The sequence below is a fragment of the Sinohyriopsis cumingii genome, chromosome 11, assembly GCF_028554795.1.
Source record: "Sinohyriopsis cumingii isolate HCF-2022 chromosome 11, ASM2855479v2, whole genome shotgun sequence".
NCBI lineage: Eukaryota > Metazoa > Mollusca > Bivalvia > Unionida > Unionidae > Sinohyriopsis > Sinohyriopsis cumingii.
The window spans coordinates 364,725-391,263 of record NC_142971.1 but is presented as its reverse complement, the minus strand read 5'-3'; the positions used below and the strand labels follow the sequence as shown (position 1 = coordinate 391,263).

Below are 26,539 nucleotides of genomic sequence, written 5' to 3'. Positions count from 1 at the left end.
CTTCTTTCACATACAATTTTGCATGATACCCTTTTTCCATACTTATTTAAATAGTTCCCTCATAAATCCTAAACCGACCAGACTTACATAAAGTTATTTGCAATGGATATAACTGAATCATGTTAACAAATGTTGTACTGCTAAAACATCTATGTATGCATTATGTTTGTTCTGTCTACCTGGAGGTACACTTCTTGCATATCGTTCCTGAGTAGATTTGTGCCTAACACCTCGTTTGTTAAGATGGCATAATTTTTTCAGCTGCTTTCCGACTTTTAAACGTTGCATCATATATTGTTGTTGCTTATCTGTTCTGTTTTTGAAATGGTGTTACCTTTGTCTATGTCATATTGTTGTAATAGGGGTCACATTTGTTCGCAAAACATTCCTTTTATGTAATCTCCCTTCAAAATTTACGGTTTATAAACGTCTTCATCGCGTAAAATTACTTGCCCGATTTTAAATATGTACACGGTAAAGGTAGGAAGGTAGACCTTTTCTATAACAAAAATGATTTTGTATTTTTAAATTCTGATTCATATTCTGGTGCTGCTAACGATCGCACTAGTCTAGAATGAAATTCGGAAGAAGTTAGGAAAGGAAAGATGCATCGATGAAAGAGTTTCGAATGACATATACCTTATTTAGCATCATAGAGAGGTTGGGGATGCATGAATATACATGGTTAGAGCTTCCTTATTTAGGATTTAGCAACAATGACCGTCTATAAAAAATTTAATTGAAATGCGATTCTGTCTGATGATTAGATACCAAAAAAAATATTTACCCATTCTGCATTCCATGAATTAAAGTTACCCCTCCCATTTTCTTTACTCATAACAATAACGAAAAAAAAGCTTTACCAAAATCCCTATCCATTGTTAATTCTGCGGCCGTCAGATAGAGGGATACCTATGTCCAAATAAAGATAAAGCAGGCGAGACAAAAAAAAATGCATTCAGGTACAACATATTTATTGAGATTTCATTTTTAAAACAAAACGTAAAAAGTGTAAAAGATAATCGCGCAAAGTATTCAGTTAAAAATTTCTTTTAGAATTGCATATGCATTCAAGTAAAAACAAGAGTGTAAAATGATTTCATCATACATGACATTTTTCAAGAAAGCATCATACATACGAATGTACAGATTCATAGCTTATCTCTCTCTCTCCGGAACATCACACCATTCACCCGTTCTCAGTATGATACCAGGCAGGGATTATTTAGTTATTTAATGTTTTACCAAAACAATGTTGGTTTTAAAATTCAGTTACAGGCCTATCCTTCAACCATTTCTTGATTTTGGGGTTTTCTTCGGTCTTCTTCAAGTTTTCACTCAGTTTTGGAAACTTCTGCGCAGCTTCTTTTGCCTTCATTCCCTCTATTCCATTAAAAATGACAATGTCTGCCAAAGATATCTGAAAATAATAACAATCATAATATTCAAGTCATCACTGTTAGCTTCTTCAGCATTATCATGATTAACATAACGAAGACTACAACGACGACAAAGACGATACCACGAACATCATAAGCACCCACCAACACTTACACTATGAAAGGTATAACAAAGGGGTAAACATTTGACTTTTATTTTTTAGGGGAGTCCTCATTGTCCAAATATGGCTAATTTTTCTACGGATAAAATTCAAATTAAATAATTAAACACCTTTTTATTACTGAGGGTCTCTCTCTCTCTCTCTCTCTCTCCTTTAAAGTCAATCAGAAACATTAGCAAAGTCATGATTTATAATTATCTACCTGTACCATGACTAAGGGTGTCATTAGATTCGATCAGTAGCATGATTTGTATAAACCGTTGTTATTATTGTCATAACATCATTTCACATTTTAAAGTTTCTTTTTGTTTTGTTCCTCTTGTGCCTGAACAAAAATAAATTTTTTTTGTAATTTTCCTTGTAATTGTGATTTAAAGAAAGTATTTAACTTTCTCACCTCAGAACCAACTGCAAATCCGTTCTTGCCGTATTTCTTAACCTGTGCCTCCAGGTAACCCAGCTGTCGGGGTACAGTTTCCTCTAAGAACTTTTTCATTAGTTCTGCCTAGAAAATGAAAATAGCATTAACAAACTAAACATCTCACGTTATTCAGTTGTAAAACGTCTTTATTCGAAGCTAATTCAAAACTATAATTGAAAAAAAAAACAAATATGAGAAGACATCGATTAAAAAGATATGAAAATTATTCATGAAAGTAATCAAACAACAATCAAAGAAATATCCAAAAATCGATTACCGTGGCAATATCTTAGATGAATTCCACGCTATCATTTTGTTTTCAGTTTAAATATCAGCAACATTTAATAGGGCTTGTTTTATATTTAGATAAAATATGTATAGACCGTACGGTCCATTTGACACAAAATGATTGTTTTAATTCATGTAAGCATCCGTACCTGTTTTTGGAATTATAACGAAGGCAAATATACAATAAAAATGGCTAACAACGAAACCGGCAAACACTCCACACTGTGGGTCGCAAGTCTACCCTTACTTACACAGGAACCCCAATCCCTGGATAGTGAGGCGTATGGAAAGGAACCGACCCAAACGACTATGATGAGAGTGCAGCCGAGCATATTTCGGAGTAATCATTTTGATTTTAATAACTGGAAACTGAATAAAGACTACCCGCTTTCGAATAGCTTACAACCATATCCACCGTCGCACAATGCACTGATGGATCTGGGTCCACGCCATACGTTCGTCTTATTATTTTGAGCGGGAATAAATCAATCACTGATCTACTCAATGGCGGATTATGCGACTGCGGATCTGAGTCTATGCTGCTTCCAATCGTTTGGTATACGAAACTTCGGTGTGGGAGGACTGCCATCACGATTACATTCAGCAAATTTGACTGTGGAAAGTGCAGCGTACCCTCAGTCTTGTACAGTCGTTGGCCTATCAAATACTTGCAATTGGTTTCTTTGTTGTAAGATTAATTTTGGTTTTTTGGGGGTTCCTGTGTGTTTTAAGGTGTTTTATTCTCTAAGTAAAGATTACTTCCTTGGAAGGGCTGTCTTTCTCATAAGTACAGAAAGAGATATACATATAATGTAATATCCGAATACTGCACGGCCAAATGTCCCCATAAATTAATTATAGTTGCATACAGGTATAGAATAGCTCATCTCCCAAGGTGTAAAACAACCGGATTTCCTTCACCTATCCTAGCTAAATGCGAACTGCTGAGCATGTACACGGCTGTATCTGGGGTGATTCTTTAATTGAAAGTAAAACTCTAATCCCCAACGGAAGTGGTGCACGTGGATACAATGTCTTCGTAGAACATATGTAAAATAGAGACAAACAGTTATATTTCCCTTTAAAGATGCATAATTGATTAAATATTAGGAATTTATCATTGAAGATTATAAATAATCGTATAATTAGAACAACTTTTCTGATGTATCTGACAGTATCTAAATGTTTTACTTACTAGACGTTCCATTTTAATATTGAATTATGCCCATTTTGCAAAATTATTCTGCCAACTTATTAAGATTGTACAATTTTAAAATATCAGATTTAAAATTTGGAAACTTTAAATGCCTTGTATTATTTCCATAAATGAATAGTTCCAAAAAAAACACCATAGAGAGGATTGTACTTTTTTAACTGCTTAATAAATTTACTTTTATATTTATGCCAGTTTTCTTTAAGTTATCAATAAACGTATAAAATTTCAGTTTAAATGTTAGTTATATACAGCATCAGGGAAAAAGAAAGGACCGTGATGCTGTATTTTTAATAAAGGTGCGATGTAAAATCAAACAGACCAAAAGCCTTGTAGGCCAAATATTTTAAAGCGGGATTAGCCCAACCATGTATGGAGCGTGTTTGAGATAGTTTTGTTGGGGGGGTTGGGGAAGTCATTCAAAAGAAAGAAAATGAAATAAAAAACTACCTGCGTTGTTTAGGTTGAAAGGCAGAAGTATCCCAACTTTAATGCAATCTCACTGAGAATGTATTTCTGATCGACACCAATAAAACAGAAGTGACCGAATACAATAAATTTATCAGTCAAGTTCTTATATAATCTTCTAAGTAACCTAATGGATATATGTTATCCAGACATTTAGTCAAATATGTTTCTTTTGACACACGTTGTATTCCCAAATTAACCATATATATTCCATTAAATAAAAATTCTTCTAAATTATGAAAGCCGCCATTAAAGTGTGTCGAGGCACGAGATTACAATGATGAATCAATAAAGTTGTTTTTGTCAGTTCTATGTTTGTTCATGGGCTTAGGTCAATGCTGATGCGTTTCTCCGTCATTATTTCTGTTAGCATGTTATCAAATAAATAACTTAATATACTGTGACATCACATAAATAACTTAATATACTGTGCTATCAGATAAATAACTTAATATAATGTGCTAACAGATAAATAACTTAATATACTGTTCTATCAAATAAATAACTTAATATATTGTGCTATCAAATAAATAACTTAATATCATGTGGTATCAAATAAATAACTTAATATACTGTGCTATTAAATAAATAACTTAAGATGTTGCACAGTATCAAAACGCAGCTTAAATGGCTTGTTTGTTTGTCTTTTGGGGTGTGTGTGTATTACTGTTAATGAAATAAATATTTTCATTAATAAAAGAAAAGTGCGAACATCTAGGTCTATTATATTTAGTTGATGAACCAAGACTTTTAAACAGTCAAGAACTTTGACTTACCGAGCATTGAAACATACTATAATTGTGAAATCTGATATCAGAACCATGTCCAACTCTTAAGTAATATTTTTCATACTTCATAGGCATACATTTTATCTTCTACTCCTATTTTTATTTATGTTTCTATAATTATATCAAGTTAGTCTATTAGTTTTATTAGCTAATAATTACTTCAATTCTGTAAAATATTGTTTTCCATAAACTCCTGCTTCTATCATACTACTATTTATGTGATTATACAAATAATTTATTATTTAAAGAAAACAGAGACACCAATTTATGTACACAGTAACGTGTTCAGCAATCTCTTGCGCCCTCTTTTGGTACTTTTCTATATTGCCATTGGTACTTTTGTCCAATTTCTTTTGGTACTTTTCTATATTGCCATTGGTGCTCTTGTCTAATTTCTTTTGGGCAAAAATGCTAAGAAAACTGACGCCTATGCAACATTATTTATGGAGCATTTGGCGAATACTTTCTTCTGTTAAGAAACATTTTTGGTTATCATTCGCTAAAAAAAATAAACGTAATTTATTGTTTGCAGACGATAACGGTGTCAAAAAAATAGTTTAAGTGACGGCGGGATATACCTTTTTCGCTTCATCTTTCTCAAAGAAAGTCTTCATACCCTCCTGACTCAGATCACCCACCGTGTCGACAATTTCATCAATGTAAAAAGCGTCCATCGATGATTTACCGTACAGCTCTGCAGAATAGAGGAAGATTATGTCTGTTTCGCGACACATACACAATTAAAAGGCTGCTTTTAATTACAATATGCTTTATCTGGCCTTTCTCTAGAACACAGCACACATTCACACATTAATATGACATAAATGACAATACACTTTCATGCACCTCAATTAACACAGGCCTGCGATTCTCCAAGATAGCCTACGTAATTTTGTTTCGATGTATGCTATAGAGCTTTCAAAACATGATGTAACTGCAATTTTTTAAAAACACGAAGCATTATACTTACTAAATTCCCTAGCCAGATATCTAGCTATAGCCATACTCTGACAGTGCATGGTCTTTCCGTCTATTTCTAATACCGGCATTTGCTTCTGTGGCATCTCTGCAAGAAATAGATAAATTTTCCATTAATGACAAATATCATGCCTGGCAAACTGTCAGGCAAAATAAAACTTCTGGTTGAAGCCGTTTTCCTCCTTGTCAGAACCCTTGTATTGTATTTTATTGACTTAGCTAGAACTTATTCTATTTCTAAGATTATAGTGACGGTAATTAGTATGTATGTATGTATGTATGTATGTATGTATGTGTGTGTGTGTGTGTGTGTGTGTGTGTGTGTGTGTGTGCGTGCGTGCGTGCGTGCGTGCGTGCGTGCATGTATGTATGTATGTATGTATTGTACATACTCTCTTTAAGAGCCGGCCAGTCCTCTCGTTTGACCCTCTTATCCTCAAACTCCACACCGGCGACATGGAAGAGCAATCGTGAGATCTCCGCCCTACCTCTGCCATCGAAGTAGATCAGCTTATATTTAGGAGCCATTACGACAAATGTCTGAAATAAATAAATAAAGGGGCGATACTGGTTAGGATGAAGTCACAATAAACCTTTCCGTCTGTGACACGAATCCGTGGTCTTCAGAAATTTTGAATTTGCATCAGTAACAGATTTTCCATTTGGCATAGAAGGCAGCTGCCTTGCCAGGCATAATTCCTAAGAACTTCAGATTTTCAAAAATCTGGCTTTATTTTTAAAAATATTCTAGTTACATTTTGCCATTATTTAAAGGCGTCAATGTCTTTAAAAGCTCTGATTTTTAGTCTTTTTGCTAGGGGAGCGGCAACTCAGACAGAGATATAAGGCATGAAAATCATACATTGTCACTGATTTGCATTTGAAAGTACATCAAATATACATTTACTGGGAGTATGTTTACTACAGTTTACCTACCAATCATGCATGTATTATAAAAAGACTACGAAGGGAGGACACTGCTATCAGTTCTCGCGCGACCTGTTTAAGAATCAACGTTGATATTTCAAGCTACACTTCGCGTAGCGTAATAAATTTGGTACAGATGTTTAGCTCAAGCATTCGACTTTGTGTGCCTACTCAAACATGACTTACTATCGTACCTTTTAGCAATTCCAAACCATTTTCTCACGCTACCGCTCGATATGGCCATGACTGTACCCGCCTAATATACAAACGCAACGCACTTAATTGAATTCTTCCCACATAATGGTCAAATGAAAATGATTTTATCACTAGGTGCAATTCGGTCGACCAATGAGAAGGCAGTATCCCATTCAGCTCGTTGCACTTGCATATTAAGTGGGAGCGATCATGGTCATGTGGAGCGGAAGCGTGGGAAAATAGTCTGGCTTTATTTAAGGTTTAAGTCCAACTTCGGATAGGTACAGTTCGAATACTTGAGTTAAACATTGGTACCAAGATTATTACGCTACGCGAAGTGTGGTACTAATATTAATACCCTTACTCCTACCTCGTGGGCAGGGTACTAACATGAGGATATACGTGTCAATGGAGCAAGCTGGGTGTGAATCACACCCGGCGCTCTTTTAGCCTAATATCAACAACTTGAACATATTCGTTGCATACAATCCAATAAATTGAGTAGTCCTCTTATTTAAAACCGGAAGTATCGAAAATCATTGTAGAAATAGTTGTAAAATCTTGTTTACCTTTTTTATCCGATATTTTCGTTTAGATCGTCCGCCATTTTAGTTCAAATAATGGTTACTTCCGTTCTCAGCCTCGTTTGTTTGTGTGCCATATAAGGACATTGAGGCCTTATTTGGAAACGTAAACAAATCGTATTAAAAATCTGGCGCGGTGTGAGTCAGAAATTATGTGCATTAAAAGTAAATACGGTTTGTCGGCAACTTTGAAATTCCACCAAGAAGCCATTAGTCGCCACTTGATTGATAATAACATAGCGTAGAATATCCAAAAATGGTCTGGCAAGCCTTAAGGAGAAAAGGGGTCAAGGCGAGAGTCTCGCGTTGTCTGTCATGGAGGAGACGATGAGGTTAGTGTAACCATGCCAATTTATTTTATCTGTAAGGGCTTAATAAATTCAAATAAGGCTAAACTTCTTTCATAACATGATTATACTTATGTAATAGATTTCTACACTGTTTGTTTTTCTGACTTTAGTGATGATTTTTTTGCTCCATTACATGATATGGTGGGATTCGTTCGTAGCCTCAACCACAACAAATCAAGTTGAGGCTACGACATCTTAGCTACGCGAAGTGTAGCTTGAAATATCAGCGTTGATCCTTAAATAGGTCACTCAAGAAGGGAGAAAGGTGTCCTGCCTGTTTCTTTAAAGCACATGTATAACAATGTAAATTGTAAGCAGTGATATCAAGATTCGCGCATACACGCACAAACATACACTACATTAACTTCAGCAGCAGAGAGGGTGAACAGACCATAGAATTCCGACAAAACAAATAAAACAAACAAATAAATCATCTCGTAGAAAGGTCCAGATTTTACAAATGAACTTTCCTTGAGATGTTTATTTTTGCAATGACCGATTGTGCTAATAAAACCTCAGTTCGAAATAGTAGCTGAAAAAATAAAGTACTCTACGTGTTTATTTATTTCTTGTTTATTTTTTTGACGACCAACGTTGGTAGGTACCCTCTCTGCTGCTCCTCTTCTGCTGATATTAATTAAATTATTATGTTATAATAAAAATGGTACATCCAGAATCTCATACTGCAAGAACAGCACGAGAACGATTAGAAACAATTAAAAAATTTCTTCCTGTCAGAGACTCATTTAGAAAAAATCTGCAAGCGCAGCAAGAATCAAAAGTTGAGTACGAAGAAGACACTAAAAAACTATTTAAACCCGTCACTGTAGCTACTAAGAAAGCTACAGCGGCTGTTGAAAAAACTATATGGGGAGATATTGCGGAGAAAGATGAGAAGAGGAAAAAGGGTATTTTTCCGGTATTAGAACAAACTGCAGTGCAGGCTGAAAAAACAGCAAGAAGAACCAAACAAACAAAGAAGATTTTACGAGACCTTCCAACTGACATAGCCGCAGCTCAGCCTCCACCTGTTGATGAGGAAATACTTGAAGGTATTGAAGAACTTCGTGCTGAAGTCGCCGATGTGAGAAAAAAACTTGCATCTGAACCCAAAACAGCAGAAGAGAGCTTAAGATTAATTGCAAGATTTAACGAAGGAGTTGTTGAGGAAATTAGAAACACTGAAAGAGAGAGATTACCTGAGATGATATCAAAAAATATATCTAATAAATCTAGTATTTTAAAACCCGGTCATGAAAAAACAAATGATGATAATTTCATTAAATGGATATATCGCGTATATTACAATAAAAAACAAGCTAGAGGTCAAGAATTTGAAAGACTTAAAGAAGAAGTAAAAAGACTTAGAGGGAGACGGGAACAACTAGAACAAGGAGAGTCCTCCCAGTATCAGCTTCCTCCACCTCTGCAACAAATAGAACAACAACAATCTTCTTCGCCACAACAAAGGTTGATGTCGGAAATTAAAAAGGCTAAAGAGTCACTTAAATCACCCTTCTCGAAGAAAATTCCTGCACCGAAAATGACATTTACACCGACAGGTTCACCACATGGATTTCGAGAAGGTTCACCCCCGGACACCGCTGAAGTACTTACTTCGGTAATGCAACCACCACCCCAAGATGAACCTAAAACAGGATCTGGTTTATGTCCTGATAATATCATCAATGACGTGTCACGGTTAGAAGTTCTCATAGGAGGAAAACGTGCTGGAAATAATTCACCAGAAATAACCAATGAAGCAGCTGATATTTGTCGGCGACTATTTCAAGGTGGCATCATGGATATTGGCGTTTACCGAGAACTTATTGATGAGCTCGTTGATGACTAGTTGTTAGATAAATGGTAAATAAAATAAGATGATTGTGCATGATAATCATCGTAAACCCACACAGGTTAGAGCGGTAAACTCACGATTACCAATCTATGAAGCAATTTACGGAAATGGACTTGGTGATGTCATTCGAGGATTATTCACGAGGATAGCTCCAAAAGTAGCACCTGTAGCAAAACAATTATCGATGAAGGCTATTGATATTGTTCGTGATAAAGCTCCTGGTGCAATTGTCAATGTTGCTGGTAAGGCGTTCTCGGCGATCAAAGAAAGATTATCACGATTATTGCGACGAAAACAACAACCACCGGTGAAACTGGCAAGTACTGAGGTGATGCCTGCAGATGTCAGTAAAATAATAAATCAGGCTGCAAATCAAAAACTAGCGGCGTTAGCAGATCAAGGACTCGGTGAATCTGGAAATAATATCTCAAGTTTGATATCAGGAAGTGGAACTTCCCGAGGTGGAACTTTCCGAAGGCGGTGATCAACGTGTTAGACGAAAAATAATTATAATAAAATGTTCAAGCGCGTGTCCGACACAGCATTTGATATGGAAGCACCCGTCCTTAAGGATGAATCTGTACGTGATTATCAATTTTATTCCTATGACGCAAAACAACCAAATCAGCCGGGGAGAATTGAATTACAGGTTCATGATACAAGTAGATACTTTTTACCCGCTGATGCCTTTCTTGAGGTAGAAGGTACAATTATAAAAACGGATGATACTAATTACTTAGATCCAGTAAAAATTGGTTTTGTCAACAACGGGATCATAGCATTATTTAGTGGCGCCACATACATGATTGATGGAAAAAATATTGAATCAATTCAGAATGATGTCGACGTTGCTACAACAATAATTGGTCTGGCGAGATATTCTGATGATTATACAAGATCAGCAGGTCCCACAATGATGTTTGTGAAAGATAACTCCGATAACCCTGAAAGTGATCCGTATAATATAATACGACCAAGAAATTTTGCCAATACGGGTGATGCTGACGTGGGGCCGGTGGTTCATGGTTCTAATGACAATTTCAACTTGGGATTTGCAGCACGTAGAAATATGTTGCTAGGAGGCAATAGAGGTTTTTCATGTACAATTCCACTATCGCATATTTTTGGATTTTGCAGGAATGTTAAAAAGGTTATTTTTGGAGCTAGACACACGGTTGTTCTTGTAAGAAAGAACGATGATAATGATGCTCTGTGGAGACCCGTTGGTGATGCTGGTAAAGTAGTATTATCAAAACTTTCATTGTGGATGCCGGTAATGACTCCAACGATCGCAGAAGAACAGCGATTAATTTCTTTCATGGATGCAGGTGGTAAATCCTTGTTGTCATGGTTAACAACAAGCACAGACAGTATGCAAACTAACGTTAACGGTCAGTTTACATGGCATATAGCATCACAACAGGGTGTTTCTGCACCACGACATATTTTTATTGCTTTTCAGAGAACTAATCGTTTAAACTCACAAACTCACTCTCATATGATATTTGACCAACTAGGTCTCACAGATATTTCTTTACGGATAAACGGACAACAGGAACCAACAGAGAATATACAACTAAATTATGCATTAAATCACATAGGACGTGCATATCATCGTTTGATGTCATTTATGGGACGTGATCAAAATGTTGATACCGGGTTGCAAATATCACAACTAGATTTTAAAAAATTGTACCCGATTTATTATTTTTCATTAGAACATCTTGATCTATCAAAACAATCTGTCGTTGATATACATCTCAAAGCAACATTAAATACTGCTGGTGTTGATTACAGAGCGATCGCGGTCATACTTAGCGACAAGGCCATGTTACTTGAAGGTGGCAGTGGTCGAATGAGGGTCGTTGATGCACCGGTGGAAAATCTTTAATCGTGTTATTTAGAAAAATATATTTTATATAAAAATGTCGTATGGTCATGTTAATGTTACTCTGACCCCGGGTCAGGTAAAAAAGCTTCAATCAAAAACCGCCAACAAATGCGGAACTAAAATATCACTAAAACGAGATCAGATTAGTGGTGGTCCAAACAAATTATCGTTGACAAATAATCAGATTAAACATTTCAATAAAGCCCTAGAATCAAAAACTGGAGTTCAATTCCATCTCTCCCCGAGCGCCATCAAAGACATGGTTAAAACTGGTGGTATATTTCCATTTCTTGCGGCCATTCCGGCATTACTAGCTGCGGCTGCTCCAGCCGTAGCAAAAGCAGTTGCGTTAGGTGCTGCTGGAGCGGCGGGTAAAAAAATTTTCGAAAAAGCTACTGGTGGACGATATAACAAAAAAAAGGGACGCGGTCTAAGATTACCGGGATCTCGTTGGGGGAGAGGCCTAAGGCTTCCAGGGTCATTTCGTTAGACGTTCCATCATCAAATTTTGATTTACTTGATGCTGCTAAAAAATTAAAAATATCCGCCTTTAGAGGTGTTTTTATGCGAGATCAATTACCGAAACAACCAAACAAACTAGAAACAGGTATTATTAATCTTGACAAACGTTCCGGACCTGGTACTCATTGGGTATCATACGCGATTGATCCGCGTGGAATTGTTTATTTTGACTCGTACGGGTTAGCTCCACCTGTTGAATTTATCAAGTATGTCGCACCACTCCACGCAACAACTAGCGGTTATAAAGTTTGGTATTCAACGCTACCCACACAAACAATGACAGATCCGCCAATATGCGGCCGTGAAGTAATTAATGTACTCGACGCTATATCAAAATCATCCAGGCCGCCACATAAAGTCGTGCACGATTATACAAGCAACCGATATGTTGCGCGTAAAGCATTTTAAACAACGGATCTTATTATAATGGTTGACATTTACGGAAGATCTTCACGCGTTAAGAAAATAAAATCCGACGTTGATCTGTCAAAGTATGCGACTAAAGATGACCTCGCTGATATTATGAACCTTGCTGGAGTTGACCCAGATGAAGTTGTTATTTTTCAAGATCGATATGGTAAACTAAAAACCAGCAATATCAGATGGAATGATATAGTCCGGCGAGTACTTGGTGCAGTTACGGATAATATTCCCGTGTTTACTGATAGCGGCAAAATCAGAGATTCAAGTATATCGTTTGCAACAATTAGAAATGAAATTACAAAAAGCGTTGCTAATTGTGTGAAAAGCACCGGTGACACAATGACGGGTGAACTTAACATGAACGGAAATAAAATAGTAGTTTTAAGAGATCCAACATCTGACGAAGACGCAGCAACAAAAAAATACGTTGACAACGTGGATGGTAAACTATCCACGCTACGGGCCGAGTATGACGTTCACGCGGGCGCTTTTGCAAGATTTCGCAGAAACCATCAAAAAAACACAGAAGAATTCTTCGGCGCTCCGCCTGTCGTCAACATAAAACTCGTTGATATCAAAAGTAACCTAGACACGATCAAACGAACACAACTAGACATCGTAGCGGGAATTCCTGAGATTATCAATAAAACCAATCTGATTAAAATTCCAGCTGAAATAACTCCCGGGCATATCACAAACATCGTATGCACGGTATCATCGGGATTTGCAACATGGTCAACGCAGAATAAAAATATCAAATATACCGCAACAGTCACTGGCGTGTACAGGCTATCTGTGTTTAGTGCTGCAAAATTTGAAATATTTACAACGTTTCCATGGCGTTATTCCACCGACAGGTTTTCCGGGGTTGTATCTGTTGTATTAAATAGCGGAACCGAAGAAATATTTATTCTGGAAGCAGATGATAAGAAATTAACCGCAACATCTTACTGGTGGTGTTTGGAATTTGTAGCTGAAACACCTCAATTGTTTGTATAAAAATATATATGGACGGTGCGCAATACAGATACAATCAAGCGCGTGAATGGCAGGCGACGCTAAAAGATCAAGTCGATCAATATACAGTAAAAGTAAAAAAATATCGACGACGATTGGTTATCGTTGATGTGATTGTTTATTCAGTATCCGCTGTTGTTGCTGGAACCGGTGTAATATTATCAGCGTTGACAACGATGGCACCAGTAGCTGTAACTATTTGTATTTCAGCAGCAACAACTATTGCAGGTGTGCTTGGTATCATCACAAAAAAAATATGTACTTGTACGAACGAAAAATTATCCGATTACAAAATAAAATTACATACAGCGACGGTAGCATACTCGAAATTATCCTCGTTGTTATCAGCGAGTCTCAGTGATGGAATTATATCTGATTTCGAATTTTCAATGATGACCAAAATATACGATGAAGGTATTAAAGATACAAGTATCAATAATGACAGAATTACTCCAGCAGATCGTGACCAACACAACTCCGCCAAAGATAACGATGATCTCGGTAAGTTCAACTAATCCTGAATTTAGTGTTAATTTTCCTACTGCAATTCCAGTAAAAGAAATAGCACTAGCACAATTACGGGTATATTACAGCTGGCCCAATATCAGATCAAAATCGTTTCATGGTACACCAGCAAATAATTCGCTCGTATTTACTAACAAGAACAAACCCGATGGAACACCTGACTGGGTTGTTGTTGGAATACCAACTGGCAGTTACCAGATTGAAGAGATCGGTGAGGAATTTGCACGTAGAATAAAATCAATAACGGGAAAGGAATCAAAAATATCAATAAACGTTCATGAGCCGACGTTGTCCTCGACGGTTGAAATAAACTCGCCTGATTATGCCGTTGATATTTATCAATCTTCAATCAGATCCGTGCTAGGATGGCCGGATGTTCCCCCGGTGCATGAAGGACCACCAGAACCAACTCGGGATGATTTTACGTCAAAGACCAGTCTTCGTCATGATATTAAAATGAATTCAGAATGGCTAGATTACATAGAAGTAAAACCAGGATGGAGGGGGGAAACACCTGTATATGATCCTAGAGCTCTTTTGTATAATCTTAATGAACGTGTTATTGCTTTGAATATTGATTCTATATTTGCTTCAATAAACTTAGACCATGAAATACAGGTAAATAATTTACGTGATAGTTTTCAAGAGTATTTATTTGATTCAACATCCGCGCGCGATAATATTATTAGGTACATAGAAGTTTTAAATTATATAGTTAATTCTTCTGAAGTTATCTATAACAGAATTAGAGATATGGTTCTTAAGTCATCAAGCGATTATAAAAAATCCTTCGCAGCCAAGTACAAAATACCCGAAGCTGACATTGTAACGTTTAAGTTTCCTGATTATAATCCGGATAAATTAAGAAAATCTGTCAATGATGTCATTGATGAGTTTTTTCCTAAAATACTCGATGCATGGAAAAAACTAGCACCATTAGCAGTTGTTCTCAGATATGATAATGATCCACATGGCGGCGGAAGACACGTATCCCCGCGGATCGTTAATATAACATCGACGGTCGCGGTCAATCTGGTTTGTGACGTAATCGATGGCAGCTATCAAATAGATCTCGGAAGATCAAATCAGGCTCAACAAGGATACATCCTGTACACGTTCACACCACAAGTTCCCCCTGGAAATTTAATCGTGCAAGAACCAACTAATCCCGTGTATTTGCGGTGTCACAATAATATGTTAACACGAATCAATTTTAAACTCACAGACCACCTTAATCGCTTGATTGACATACGTGAAGAAGAGCTTGTAATAAATCTGTATGTAAAGTCCTAGGACTTTTGTCGTAAAGACTTCCGTCGTAAGACTTTATCGTAGATCTTCATGTGGAGGAAGGTTTTTACACACGAGGATTTCTTAACAGTTAGAAGAACATTTGTAACAGAGATCAGAATCAAATTCGATCAACTTAAAAAAAATAATATTTATTAATTTTACTGAAATTGTACAAATTACTTGATTTTGACTACCAACTACCCCCTCAGAAACATAAAAATGCACGAACTACTTGATTTTGACTACCAACTACCCCCTCAGAAACATAAAAATGCACGAATTACTTGATTTTGACTACCAACTACCCCATCAAAATCAAGAAAGTTCTAACCTTGTCAAATTGTTCCTAACAAATTTTATTTATTATAAATTAATTTTATTTATTTATTTACTGAGATTTTTATTTTTTTTTTACTAAAATACAACGAAATTGCTCAATTTTCCTGATTTTGACTACCAACTACCCCGTCAGAAATCAAGTAGTTCGTGCATTTTTCTTTGATTTTGACTACCAACTACCCCGTCAGAATCAAGTAATTTGTGCATTTTTCTTGATTTTAGTATAAAAAAAATAAATCCTCAGTAAAAATAAAATTTATAATAAATAAAATTTATTAGGAACAAATTTGACAAGGTTAGAACTTTCTTGATTTTGACTACCAATACACGTGGTCAGCGTTGACTTGGACCCCAGTTACCAAAACTTTCATTTTCATTATCATCAGTAACGAAGTTACTCTGGATCGTTTCACCAGTAACGAAGTTACTCTGGATCGTTTCACGATCTGACATTATTTTTCTTAATAGTCTTATGCGAGTACTAATCGTTTTCTTTGCCTCATACTCGTGGGATAATAACGACTTAATTCTTTCTACGGCGGTAGAAAGAGGAACGAACTCCTTCACATGATCATCTTCTACGGTAGCTAGCGACTGAAACATTGCCGATTGAATCCGTTTCATGAGACTGTATTCAGATGATAGTGTGTGTGTCCCCATGGTTTTACGTTCTTGTAAAATCTCAAAATCAGAAACTATTTTTTCAGGATTAAGTTCATCAGATATATTAATTCCATCTTTTTTTAATTTTTTAATAGCGACAATTACATCATTGATATTTTCATGGTTCATTATATAATATATAAATCTTTAAAATAAAAAAAATATCCCTAGAACACCTATCGAGTGTATTAGCGAGTTCGTCGGGATGTTTCAGGGACAGCACAGCCAAGAACTCGTAGCTTGCCACCGCAATCTACCAAGTTCATTAGGCAAATATTCCCTCTACGAGAGCCCCTAACCCGCCAAACAACGGTCTAGAGGCCCAAGAGGGAGGACAGCACAACCCTCATAAACTCGTAGCTTGCCACCGCAATCTACAAAGTTTAGAGGTATACACATAACATATAACTAACTAAGGACAGCACAGTCCTCATTAAACTCGTAGCTTGCCACCGCAATCTACCAAGCTTAGAGGATATACATACAATGAATGAAGAGCCCCTATCGAGTGTATTAGCGAGCTCAGATTATGAATACGGCACTAACTAAGGACAGCACAGTCCTCATTAAACTCGTAGCTTGCCACCGCAATCTACCAAGCTTAGAGGATATACATATATACAATGAAATGGTTATATACAATGAATGAAGAGCCCCTATCGAGTGTATTAGCGAGCTCAGATTATGAATACGGCACTAACTAAGGACAGTACAAACATATACGCTCAGCAAAATCACACCCACAATAATTAATCCAGTGGGTGATACGAAAATATGTATCAACCACAAGTCAATATTGTGGTTTGTGAATTTGCTGAGCGGAGGGGTTCTTGCGGTTCCCCCCACTATTATAAAAATCGCAATTATGCGCACCACCGACAAATTGTCAGCCATGGGGATTCGATCCTGGACCGCGAGCGCCACAGTCCAATACCATACTGATCGAGCTATCAAACATTGTTACGAACATATGTTTCGGAAGTTAATATATAGCTAAGGAACCAATATTTACACTAAACAGCGGTTTCTGAATAATAACGGTTTCTGTATTTAACAGTTTCTGTATTTGTAGCGGTTTCTGTATTTATAACAGTTTCTGTATTTATAACAGTTTCTGAATAATAGTTTCTGTATTTATAACAGTTTCTGAATAATAGTTTCTGTATTTGTAGCAGACCGAAAATCAATAATAACAGTAGCATTAATGCACCAGTCAAAGAACTTTCCAGAATTGTAAGTTCAGTGAACACACAACTGCAGGTCAATTACAATGAGTAACGGTTTCTGTTTACACACAACTTCCTACGGATCAATAATATTATCATGTGTTGTATGATGGGAAAATATTTAAAAACCATAAATAATACTTATGAGTCTAATGAGTTAGGTTCGTCGGCACTATACGATGTAATTAGTTAAACTGACTAATTACGATCATAAAAAACCAACCATCTACGAAGAAAACTATATATTACAAAGTAATCTCCCCTTAAATCAAAAATTCAGTAGTGTATGGAGGACCTACTGTGACATAAATTAAAAAAATTAATTCAATGTGGTGATGATAGTTAATAATGTGGTGATGATAGTTAATAATGTGGTGATGATAGTTAATAATGTGGTGATGATAGTTAATAATGTGGTGATGATAGTTATTGATACTGAAATGTAATTTTCTGCTTATATTTTTTCGAGAAAGTAGATCTGGTTATATTATCTGCGACGTATTTTACCACACGCGAGTCAATATCAAAATATGTCGCAGCAGCGTTCATAGACTGAAACATAATTTCTTCACCGGTTTCTATGTTTGTAGAAATTACCGCCCTCTTTCCGATTGTCTTACATCTTCCTGTATTACCACATGCAGAGTTCACGCTTCGAGTGACAACACGAAGGTTGTGTAGGGAGTTATTTTGAGTGTCTCCGTCAATATGATCAATAACAAGACCGTCTTTGATCAAACCCTTGTGACACTCGTATGTGAAACGATGACAATGATAATTTTTCTTTCCAACTACAAATCTAAGATAGCCAGTATTAGAAACATAACCAACTGGTTTTTTTAACTTGCAGTGTCTGATGATACCATTAATATTTGATTCATAGTTTGTTATGACAGGATGTGGGACAAATATATTTTGCTCCATTATAATAATATTATATGTTTAAATCATTGTTTGTCTGAAATCTTGATATATAATCCTTCACGGATTTTATAGCGTTTTCACCGCTATTATTTTTTTTGTCATAATATCTTTTGAGCTCTCTGAACCGTTTCCCGCCGCACTTTCCACATAATTCTGTCTTTCCACGTACTCCAATACCACACCGTAGACATGGTATTGGTCCTAGACTTCCTCGTCGTATGTTTTGTGAGTGCATCCAACAAAATTCCTTTCTACAGGATTTGTTGCATCGATTTACTGAGCCGATCATCAACCATCTACATTGGGACATTGTGTATATATATATAATTTTCTTTATTTAAATATTTGTTTTAATTATATGAACGAGTTTGAGAGATTATCCCAAACTAGGCCTGTTAAGTATAAATTCAACCTTGACAGATTATCTTCTGACTTGCCAGTACGAGATCTGGTTGATCCGAAAAATAAAAGTTTGATATCGAAAATTCATGACGCTAAGAAAGAATTTTACACGGATGGTGCATCTCATACATGGTCAACGTTCAAGATTATACGCCCTGACTCCGTCAAGGACGCTGTCAAGGACGCTACAATGAATGACAAACGAGCGGCAACTATCATTAACTACATCGCTGAATACGAGGGCAATCAAAAATATTTCTTCAGAGTAAAATTTATTGTATTAACAGAAACAGGTAGTTGGATTATCCGTGACAAATATGATCCTGTCCTTGGCAATAATAAAACTATCATATTAAGTAAAAATTCCAGACCGGGTCTATTGACTGGTATTGATAAACCGTATTATGAGCGAGCGTATCCTGTAACAGCAGTTATTTATGGAATTTATGAGATAAATAAAAAACCTAACGTTGATAAACTAGCGCCGATGAAATTATCATCCTTGACCTTGTCAAGGCTAAATTGTGTGGCTGAACGAGTAATAGAACACTTTACAAACGCGATGCGTGGAAATGGATTAACCGATTTAAGGCGTGAAAAAATAAACTCGTGGGCTGATTCAGTTAGGGATACTGGTGCTACAATAAAAGATGTTGCTGAGTTAGGAAAAATATTAAAATTTCCAATAACTGTGGCGACAATAACGGGAGAAGTACTGTACCAGTCGAAATATAAATCGAAAGGAGCTCCAATAAATATTATCGATCATAACGCGCACGCATGGACTAACGCAGTAACAATATTTCCACGTGATCGAACTGTTAGATTTTACCCCACAGATAATTCTGTGGCAGATAATTCTGGGGCAGATAATTCTGTGGCAGATAGTATGTTTGATTTTATCAACGAAATAAGTAAAACCGATCCTGTATCGGTATGGTTATTCAAAAGTAATGAGGAGGGTGAATTTGATCAGTTTGTCAAACCGAACGGTGAAATATATCGCACAGAATCCCTCCATGACGAGATGAAAAATCTTGCGACGTTTTTACAGTGCAAGCACGCGGAAAATACTGACAAATTACTAACTAATTGTTTTACCGTTCCATCTGTTGCGGCTCATTTCGCCAGAGAACGAAATTCATGGAAACCAACACGATTTGATTTACTCGAGGACGTACGCGCAAGTTGCGTCGAATATGGACATGGCGGATTATGGAATACCAAATACAATTACAATGATGTTATTTCGGTTGATATGGTTGCATGTTATCCAGGAAGTTTTCTGGGATACGGAGATTGTTCTACGTACTTTGAAAGATTTGGTCACCCTACAAACGAGATGACGCGAGTGGCAATTAATGGACCATTACCTGATTTTGATCTGACTGGATTCGCCTGTATTGAGTCGTTCGAGTTTAACGAAAATCTTCACAAGATTTGTTATGTTTGGTTTGGCAGACATTTTTGTGAAAAACATTGGGCACCTATAGTTCTGTTGCGATATATGCTAGATTGTGCAATACTGACATCGTTGGTGGTCAGTGAGGCAATTATATCATATCATGCACAGACCAAAGTTTGGTTGCCCATGTCAGATTCTGAAGTTATCAGCGAGTTTAAGGAAAAATGTCCTGATGTTTCCGAAGATGATATTCCTAAAATTCTCGAGATTAAACTCAAAACCGCAAAAGATCTCGGTAGAAAAATTATAGGTAAATTTACTCAAGGTGGTGCATATGATTATAAAAGACATCACGCACGATTAATTCTAGATGATGCCGAGTACGATTTTATAATCGCTGATACAACGGCGAAAAATACATTTGTAAATCGAGAGAGTGTTTATTTATCCGACGGAACAAAATTAGGTACGATCGTTAGTTACATAAATGACGTATCCCCGCAATATACTCATCTAAGATCTTCCATGTTGGCTTATGTTTCCATAAATTTATTATCGATGATTAATAGATTTCCTGAGACCGCAGTCAGAGTCGCAACGGACTCATTTTATATTTCAAGTAAATATTTAGAACCTGTTATGAAATTTACAAGTAATGATGAACGATGGGGTTCGTGGAGAATAAAAAAGGAACTATTACACAATTATACAGAATCAGCAGATGTTCCAATGAGAGATGTTTATCGTGAGGGTAATAAAATATCAGAAATGTCGAAGGCACCATCGTTGAGTGATCCAATAACCAGATATAAGACAGTATATCTCAATGGACCTGGTGGATGCGGCAAAACAACTCGAACGATTAATGTTTTTAGAAATTCAGATATAATCGTGCTGACACCCACACATAGACTCGCACGTGAGATGAAACAGCGGCAAGTACAATCGTGCACGTATCATAGTTTCTTTCGGTGGCGCGGGGATACATGGACTCCTCAACGGATGGGGGAAAAATATATACCTAAAATAATTATTTGGGATGAGATATGCACGGTCTCATTGGATACATTAAAAATGTTTCTTGATTGGTTGTTGACGAAAAATACCGCCATAATAATGTGTGGCGATCATGGTCAACCTCCGCCTTTTGTTGGACCATCTCCACATGATTGGTTAAAAAATTTCGTTGATTATTACGAAGAAATAGATGATGATCATAGAGCTCTTGATGCAAATTTGAAGGAGTTTAAAAAATTAATCAGATTACAATCAAACAAAATTCAGTGTGAAATATTACGTGGAGTGATCTCAGAGACATCAATGAGTGATTTTTTGAACTCATGGAGACCCAACGATTTGATCGTAGCAAGTAGAAAAATAATCAGAGACGCTTTACAACAGCAGTTATTTCAACTACATAAAGAACAATATTCAGAACTACCCGTACCGTTGTGTTATAGACCATCAGATACACGAAAACAGAATATTAATGTTGATATTCCAGGACAGACAGAGTCAAGGAAACAGAATCTCGTATTAAATGATATTGTCGCCGTTGATATCAGTGTAGTCGAAGATGCATTACACGCTGACAAATCTCCATGGGTGTTAGGATACGCTATGACGATCCACTCGTCTCAGGGATTAACTATTTCTGATACACGAGTCTGGATTATAGACGATCGCATCGAGTGGTCAAATTTAGTTTATTTAGCGGTATCGAGGGTCAGAAATATATCTCAATTACGTAGAATTATAATTCCTGAAATCGTTGATAAATTTAACATCATCGATGATGATATAATAAGAAAAAAATTAATCGGATACAAACAATCTGACAAAAAAAATAAACGTGACTTTGATCTTGATGTTGAATTTATTATTGAGTTAAAACAGCAGCAGAACAATCATTGCACCAGTTGTAATTGTATAATGTTATGGCGGTATTCGAGTAATGATTCAAGACAATTTACCGTAGATAGAAAAGATAATAGTCGCGGTCATACACGAGAAAATACCATGTTAACCTGTCTTGAGTGTAATCGACGTCGGGGTGCAAGCGCCTTGGGTGCTAGTTAAGTGATCGAAATCACCGGAGTGATCGCGGTGGTAGTTGTGTATCCGCGGGAATTATTTGTAGTTGTTCACGTGTAAATCCACGTTGAGGAGCAGCAGAATCTAATCTGTAGATTGCAGGTCTGGAAACGCCTACATTTCTTCCAGTGGATCTTGTCACGGTAGATATTTTGTGTGTGGTAACACTCCAAATAGGATCAGTCGCTCTCGCTTTACCACCTTCAAGTTCACCAGGCTCATATAAATATCTGACTGTGACATCACCTAATATTTTTTGTTTTCCAGCATCTTTCCGTTGTGTTGGTATATTTTTTTTTGTGACCGCGCTAATGGGTTTCATGTTGGTTGTTCGTGTGATCTCATTATTTAATGCAGCTATCACGATTGGTAATCTTGCAACCCATTCACGAGATCTCTTATCCTGAATAAATTCCCTCGCGTATTGATATCCAAATAACCGTTCAGCAAGTGTTCGATTAAATCGCTCAACAATTGCTTGATCACGGTGAATTGCAGTATGACCTCGTCGTATTTTGGTATTATGTTGTTTCATCAGCGATGATACTGGACCAAGAAATTCCTTACCAGGATCAACCTGTAGTAGCTGTGGCCATCGTAGACCACCTTGTGGTCCAAGTCCTCGTTGATAAATTCGTTCAAACGCATCAGCTACTTCAGATGATGTTTTCGCCGATAGCGGTTCTGCTTCTTTATATCTACTTGCAACATCAACTACGGTTAGCGCGTACTTGTACGTTTTTCCACGCACAGTATCATGCGGTAAAAACAGAATATCAGCTTGATGAACTTCATTAGGAACACTGACATCGAAATACGAGTACTGAATGTGTTTAGGACGTGGTAGATAAATTTGCCATATTGCTTGTTTAGATAACCACGTTTTAGCAGTAGAATGTTTAACCGATGCTGCATCAGCGAGTTTACCAATTGCTGCTTTGCCTCTCCAGTATCCTCTCGGCGAATAATAAATTGATTCCATTATTAATTACCAGCCCCAATCGCTAATTTACCTTTCATCGAGGATCTTACTAACCAATTAGCTAATGATTCTCTAATATTTTTATTTTTTATAGAATTTAATGAATGAATTAATTTTACATCTGCAATATGCCTATCTTGTAGATTTTGACTTTTATAAGCTACATCATGAGCATGACAAGCTCGATCAATAGCATTTATTGGTTCCTCGCCTGGTTTTGGTTGATCTTGATTATCGAGCCTGATATCGAGTCGAGTACCAGGACCGCAATAATTATATCCTGGTAGATGTTTTTCTCCGCTGTATTTAGCCCATGGAGCACCTGGAAACTTTGACATCAAATTAGCAATATCACCACCGCGCTTATTAGGTAAAAACGAAAATTTCTTTCTACCGCATATAGAACATTTTCCACCGTACGCTATTTTTTTATTTTTTGTTATAACTGTGGCTAAATCAGTGGTTGGAGTTTTAACTCTACAGCGTAAACAATATAAATTCATGTTATAATATATATGGATATAATTGATTTCTCAGCAACTCGGCAACGAGAGCCAGTTAAGCATCATCCTGCGCTACCGAACTCCATCAGAATGATTATCATAGGACCATCTGGATCGGGTAAGACGCAATTATTACTTAATCTGATAATGAGATGGTTGAAATGGGATAAATTATATTTAGTAGCACCATCCGTTGATGATCAGCGATGTTATGATGTACTTAAAGATTTCAATGAAAACGCGCGATTACTGGATGAGGATAATGATGTTATAGAGTTTATAACCGATATTGATGAAGCACCATCCGTAGATTCCATAGACGGATTTATTAATAATTTAGTTGTATACGACGATGTGATGCTAGATAAACAATCAAATCCAGCCAGAATATTTTCCCGAGGTAGACATAAAAATACAGACGTGATCTATGTTACTCAACGATATACACAAATTCCAAAGGTGATCAGAGACAACTGCAACATTTTAGTTGTGTTTAATGGCGTAGACACACACACGTTGCGAAATATTCATCAAACCTGGTGTGGTGGTGACATGGATATAATTAAATTCAAAAATTTCTTCTCACGAGCGCAAGCTACCCCGCATGGATTTATAACAATAAATTTACATGATCCAAGAACAAGATATCGTGTGGGTATTGATAAAATATTTGGGTAACAGGGGGAGCAGCAGAGAGGGTACCTACCAACGTTGGTCGTCAAAAAAATAAACAAGAAATAAATAAACACGTAGAGTACTTTATTTTTTCAGCTACTATTTCGAACTGAGGTTTTATTAGCACAATCGGTCATTGCAAAAATAAACATCTCAAGGAAAGTTCATTTGTAAAATCTGGACCTTTCTACGAGATGATTTATTTGTTTGTTTTATTTGTTTTGTCGGAATTCTATGGTCTGTTCACCCTCTCTGCTGCTACTTCTATAAACCAAATAAGTCACCAGTTTCTCGAAGCCGATGTTTCACTGATAATACATTATAGTAGTTTGACATGTACTTTAATACAATGTCACGTCAATGTAAGGTCGTCCGGAAACGAATCAAATGGTCCTTTGAGCAGGACTTTACATTTTGGACCAGTGTAATGTCATTTGCAGGGTCGGATCAGGGCAAGTGTTGATTGGCTGGGTCCAAAAATTTCCAAAAGGCACTGACTTTCCTCGAAAGGTCACAAAAACAAAAGTCTGTATCTATTTATTCAAAGTGTGCAAAATACCTAATAAATGTGCCCAAGAAATAAAACGATGGTCAAATTTAAGTGGCAAGTGAATCTACGTTCGTGTGTGTACGTTTATTATTTTTTTTCAAGCGGGTTGGGGGGGGGGGGAATCCCACCCACCAAGCCACACCTGATTCGTATCGTCAAATACGTGTACTACTGTTACTTGTACGTATATAAACCCTAATATTAAAGGTTCTGTGGATAGATATCAATAGATATGATATAGCAACAAAAATTAAGAAAATTAGAATAAAAAGAACGAAGCAAATTTAAGAATAAATGCATTAACATTTATCCCATCCTACCCACCAGAAATTCTAACTGCAAAACTGATTTATGTAAATCAATGTGATCAAGCCCCCAAAAATTAAAAAGATATAAACTTACCTAGCGTGTGCTTAATGCCCTGTTAAACAGAACGGTCTCATACGAAACACCTGAATGTGTTGTCTTCTTATAGTCCGTGGAAACCGTATCGCCCGCAATACAATTTATCAACACTCATCATCAGCCAGTAACAATTAGCCATCATATGCGTTACTGTATAGAATTTTCCATCAACAGTACTTAAAGAAGAGATTTTGAAATTGCTCAATTTCAATTAAACTAAGGATTTTAAAAACTCCAAAGAATGTTAACATTTAAATTTAAGTTTACTTAAAGGACGGCACGTACGGCGCACTATTAATATAGATCTAGAACATTACGCTGCAGATTTGTTATTAGCTCTTTGACTGGCTGGTTCAGAAGGCAGAACGAATTGAAAAAGGTTCAAAATTTAGAACATTTACAGTTGTCTTGGAAGAAGAATAAGAAAATGATGAAGAAAATGTAAAAGCGAGAACAAAGAGTCGTCGTGGTATTAGTAACAGTAGTGGTGGTGGCGGTATTAATGATGGTGGCAACAACAACGAGGAGGTCGACACAGCGATGACAAGTAGTGATGGTGGTTGCACCGGTGATGAGGGCAACAACAACTACAGTGACGACAATAAGCAGTGATGACAATAGATTTTGTTCCTGATCTGGCAAACCTGTATTGAGATTAATTATTAACTTGATCAGCAATCAAAAAAAAATTGAAATTGATTATTTTGTTCCCTATAGAAATTTGGAGATGCTGGAAAAGGTTATTTCCTTAAGCTTGTACGATAGCATAGTAGATCTGTATAATTGTAGAAGTAGTTTTGTAAAACTGGTTGCTATGGAAGCTAAATAGTTACCAGGGTCATTAACGGATATGATCTGTCAGAATGTTTATCGACGAATACACATATTTCTCTGCGTTTAATTAGAGGAACACGAAGATCTAGTTGAACTTGTTCACGTCACTGTGTACATAAGCAGTGAATGTACCTTCAAAAAGGCACATAAACGTCATGAAAACAAAACGATGATCCAATGTGCGTGTGTGTGTGTGTGATTAGGATATTTAGCGTAGTTTTTAACAGTTTTTCAG

The 26,539-nt window shown here is 36.5% G+C and overlaps 1 protein-coding gene across 1 annotated transcript; it reads right to left on the bottom strand.

Annotated features, from left to right (window-relative positions):
* Positions 1–957: 957 nt before the first annotated feature.
* LOC149787456 (S-crystallin SL11-like) lies at positions 958–25,612 on the bottom strand. The gene is made up of 6 exons (XM_089975596.1): positions 25,468–25,612; positions 6,110–6,257; positions 5,710–5,805; positions 5,318–5,433; positions 1,959–2,066; positions 958–1,420 (listed from the first exon to the last, which is right to left on the bottom strand). Exons 2-6 carry the CDS (start codon positions 6,243–6,245, stop codon positions 1,262–1,264), a joined length of 615 nt encoding a protein of 204 aa, XP_089831722.1. The 5' UTR covers positions 6,246–6,257; positions 25,468–25,612; the 3' UTR covers positions 958–1,261.
* Between the last annotated feature and the right edge of the window lie 927 nt (positions 25,613–26,539).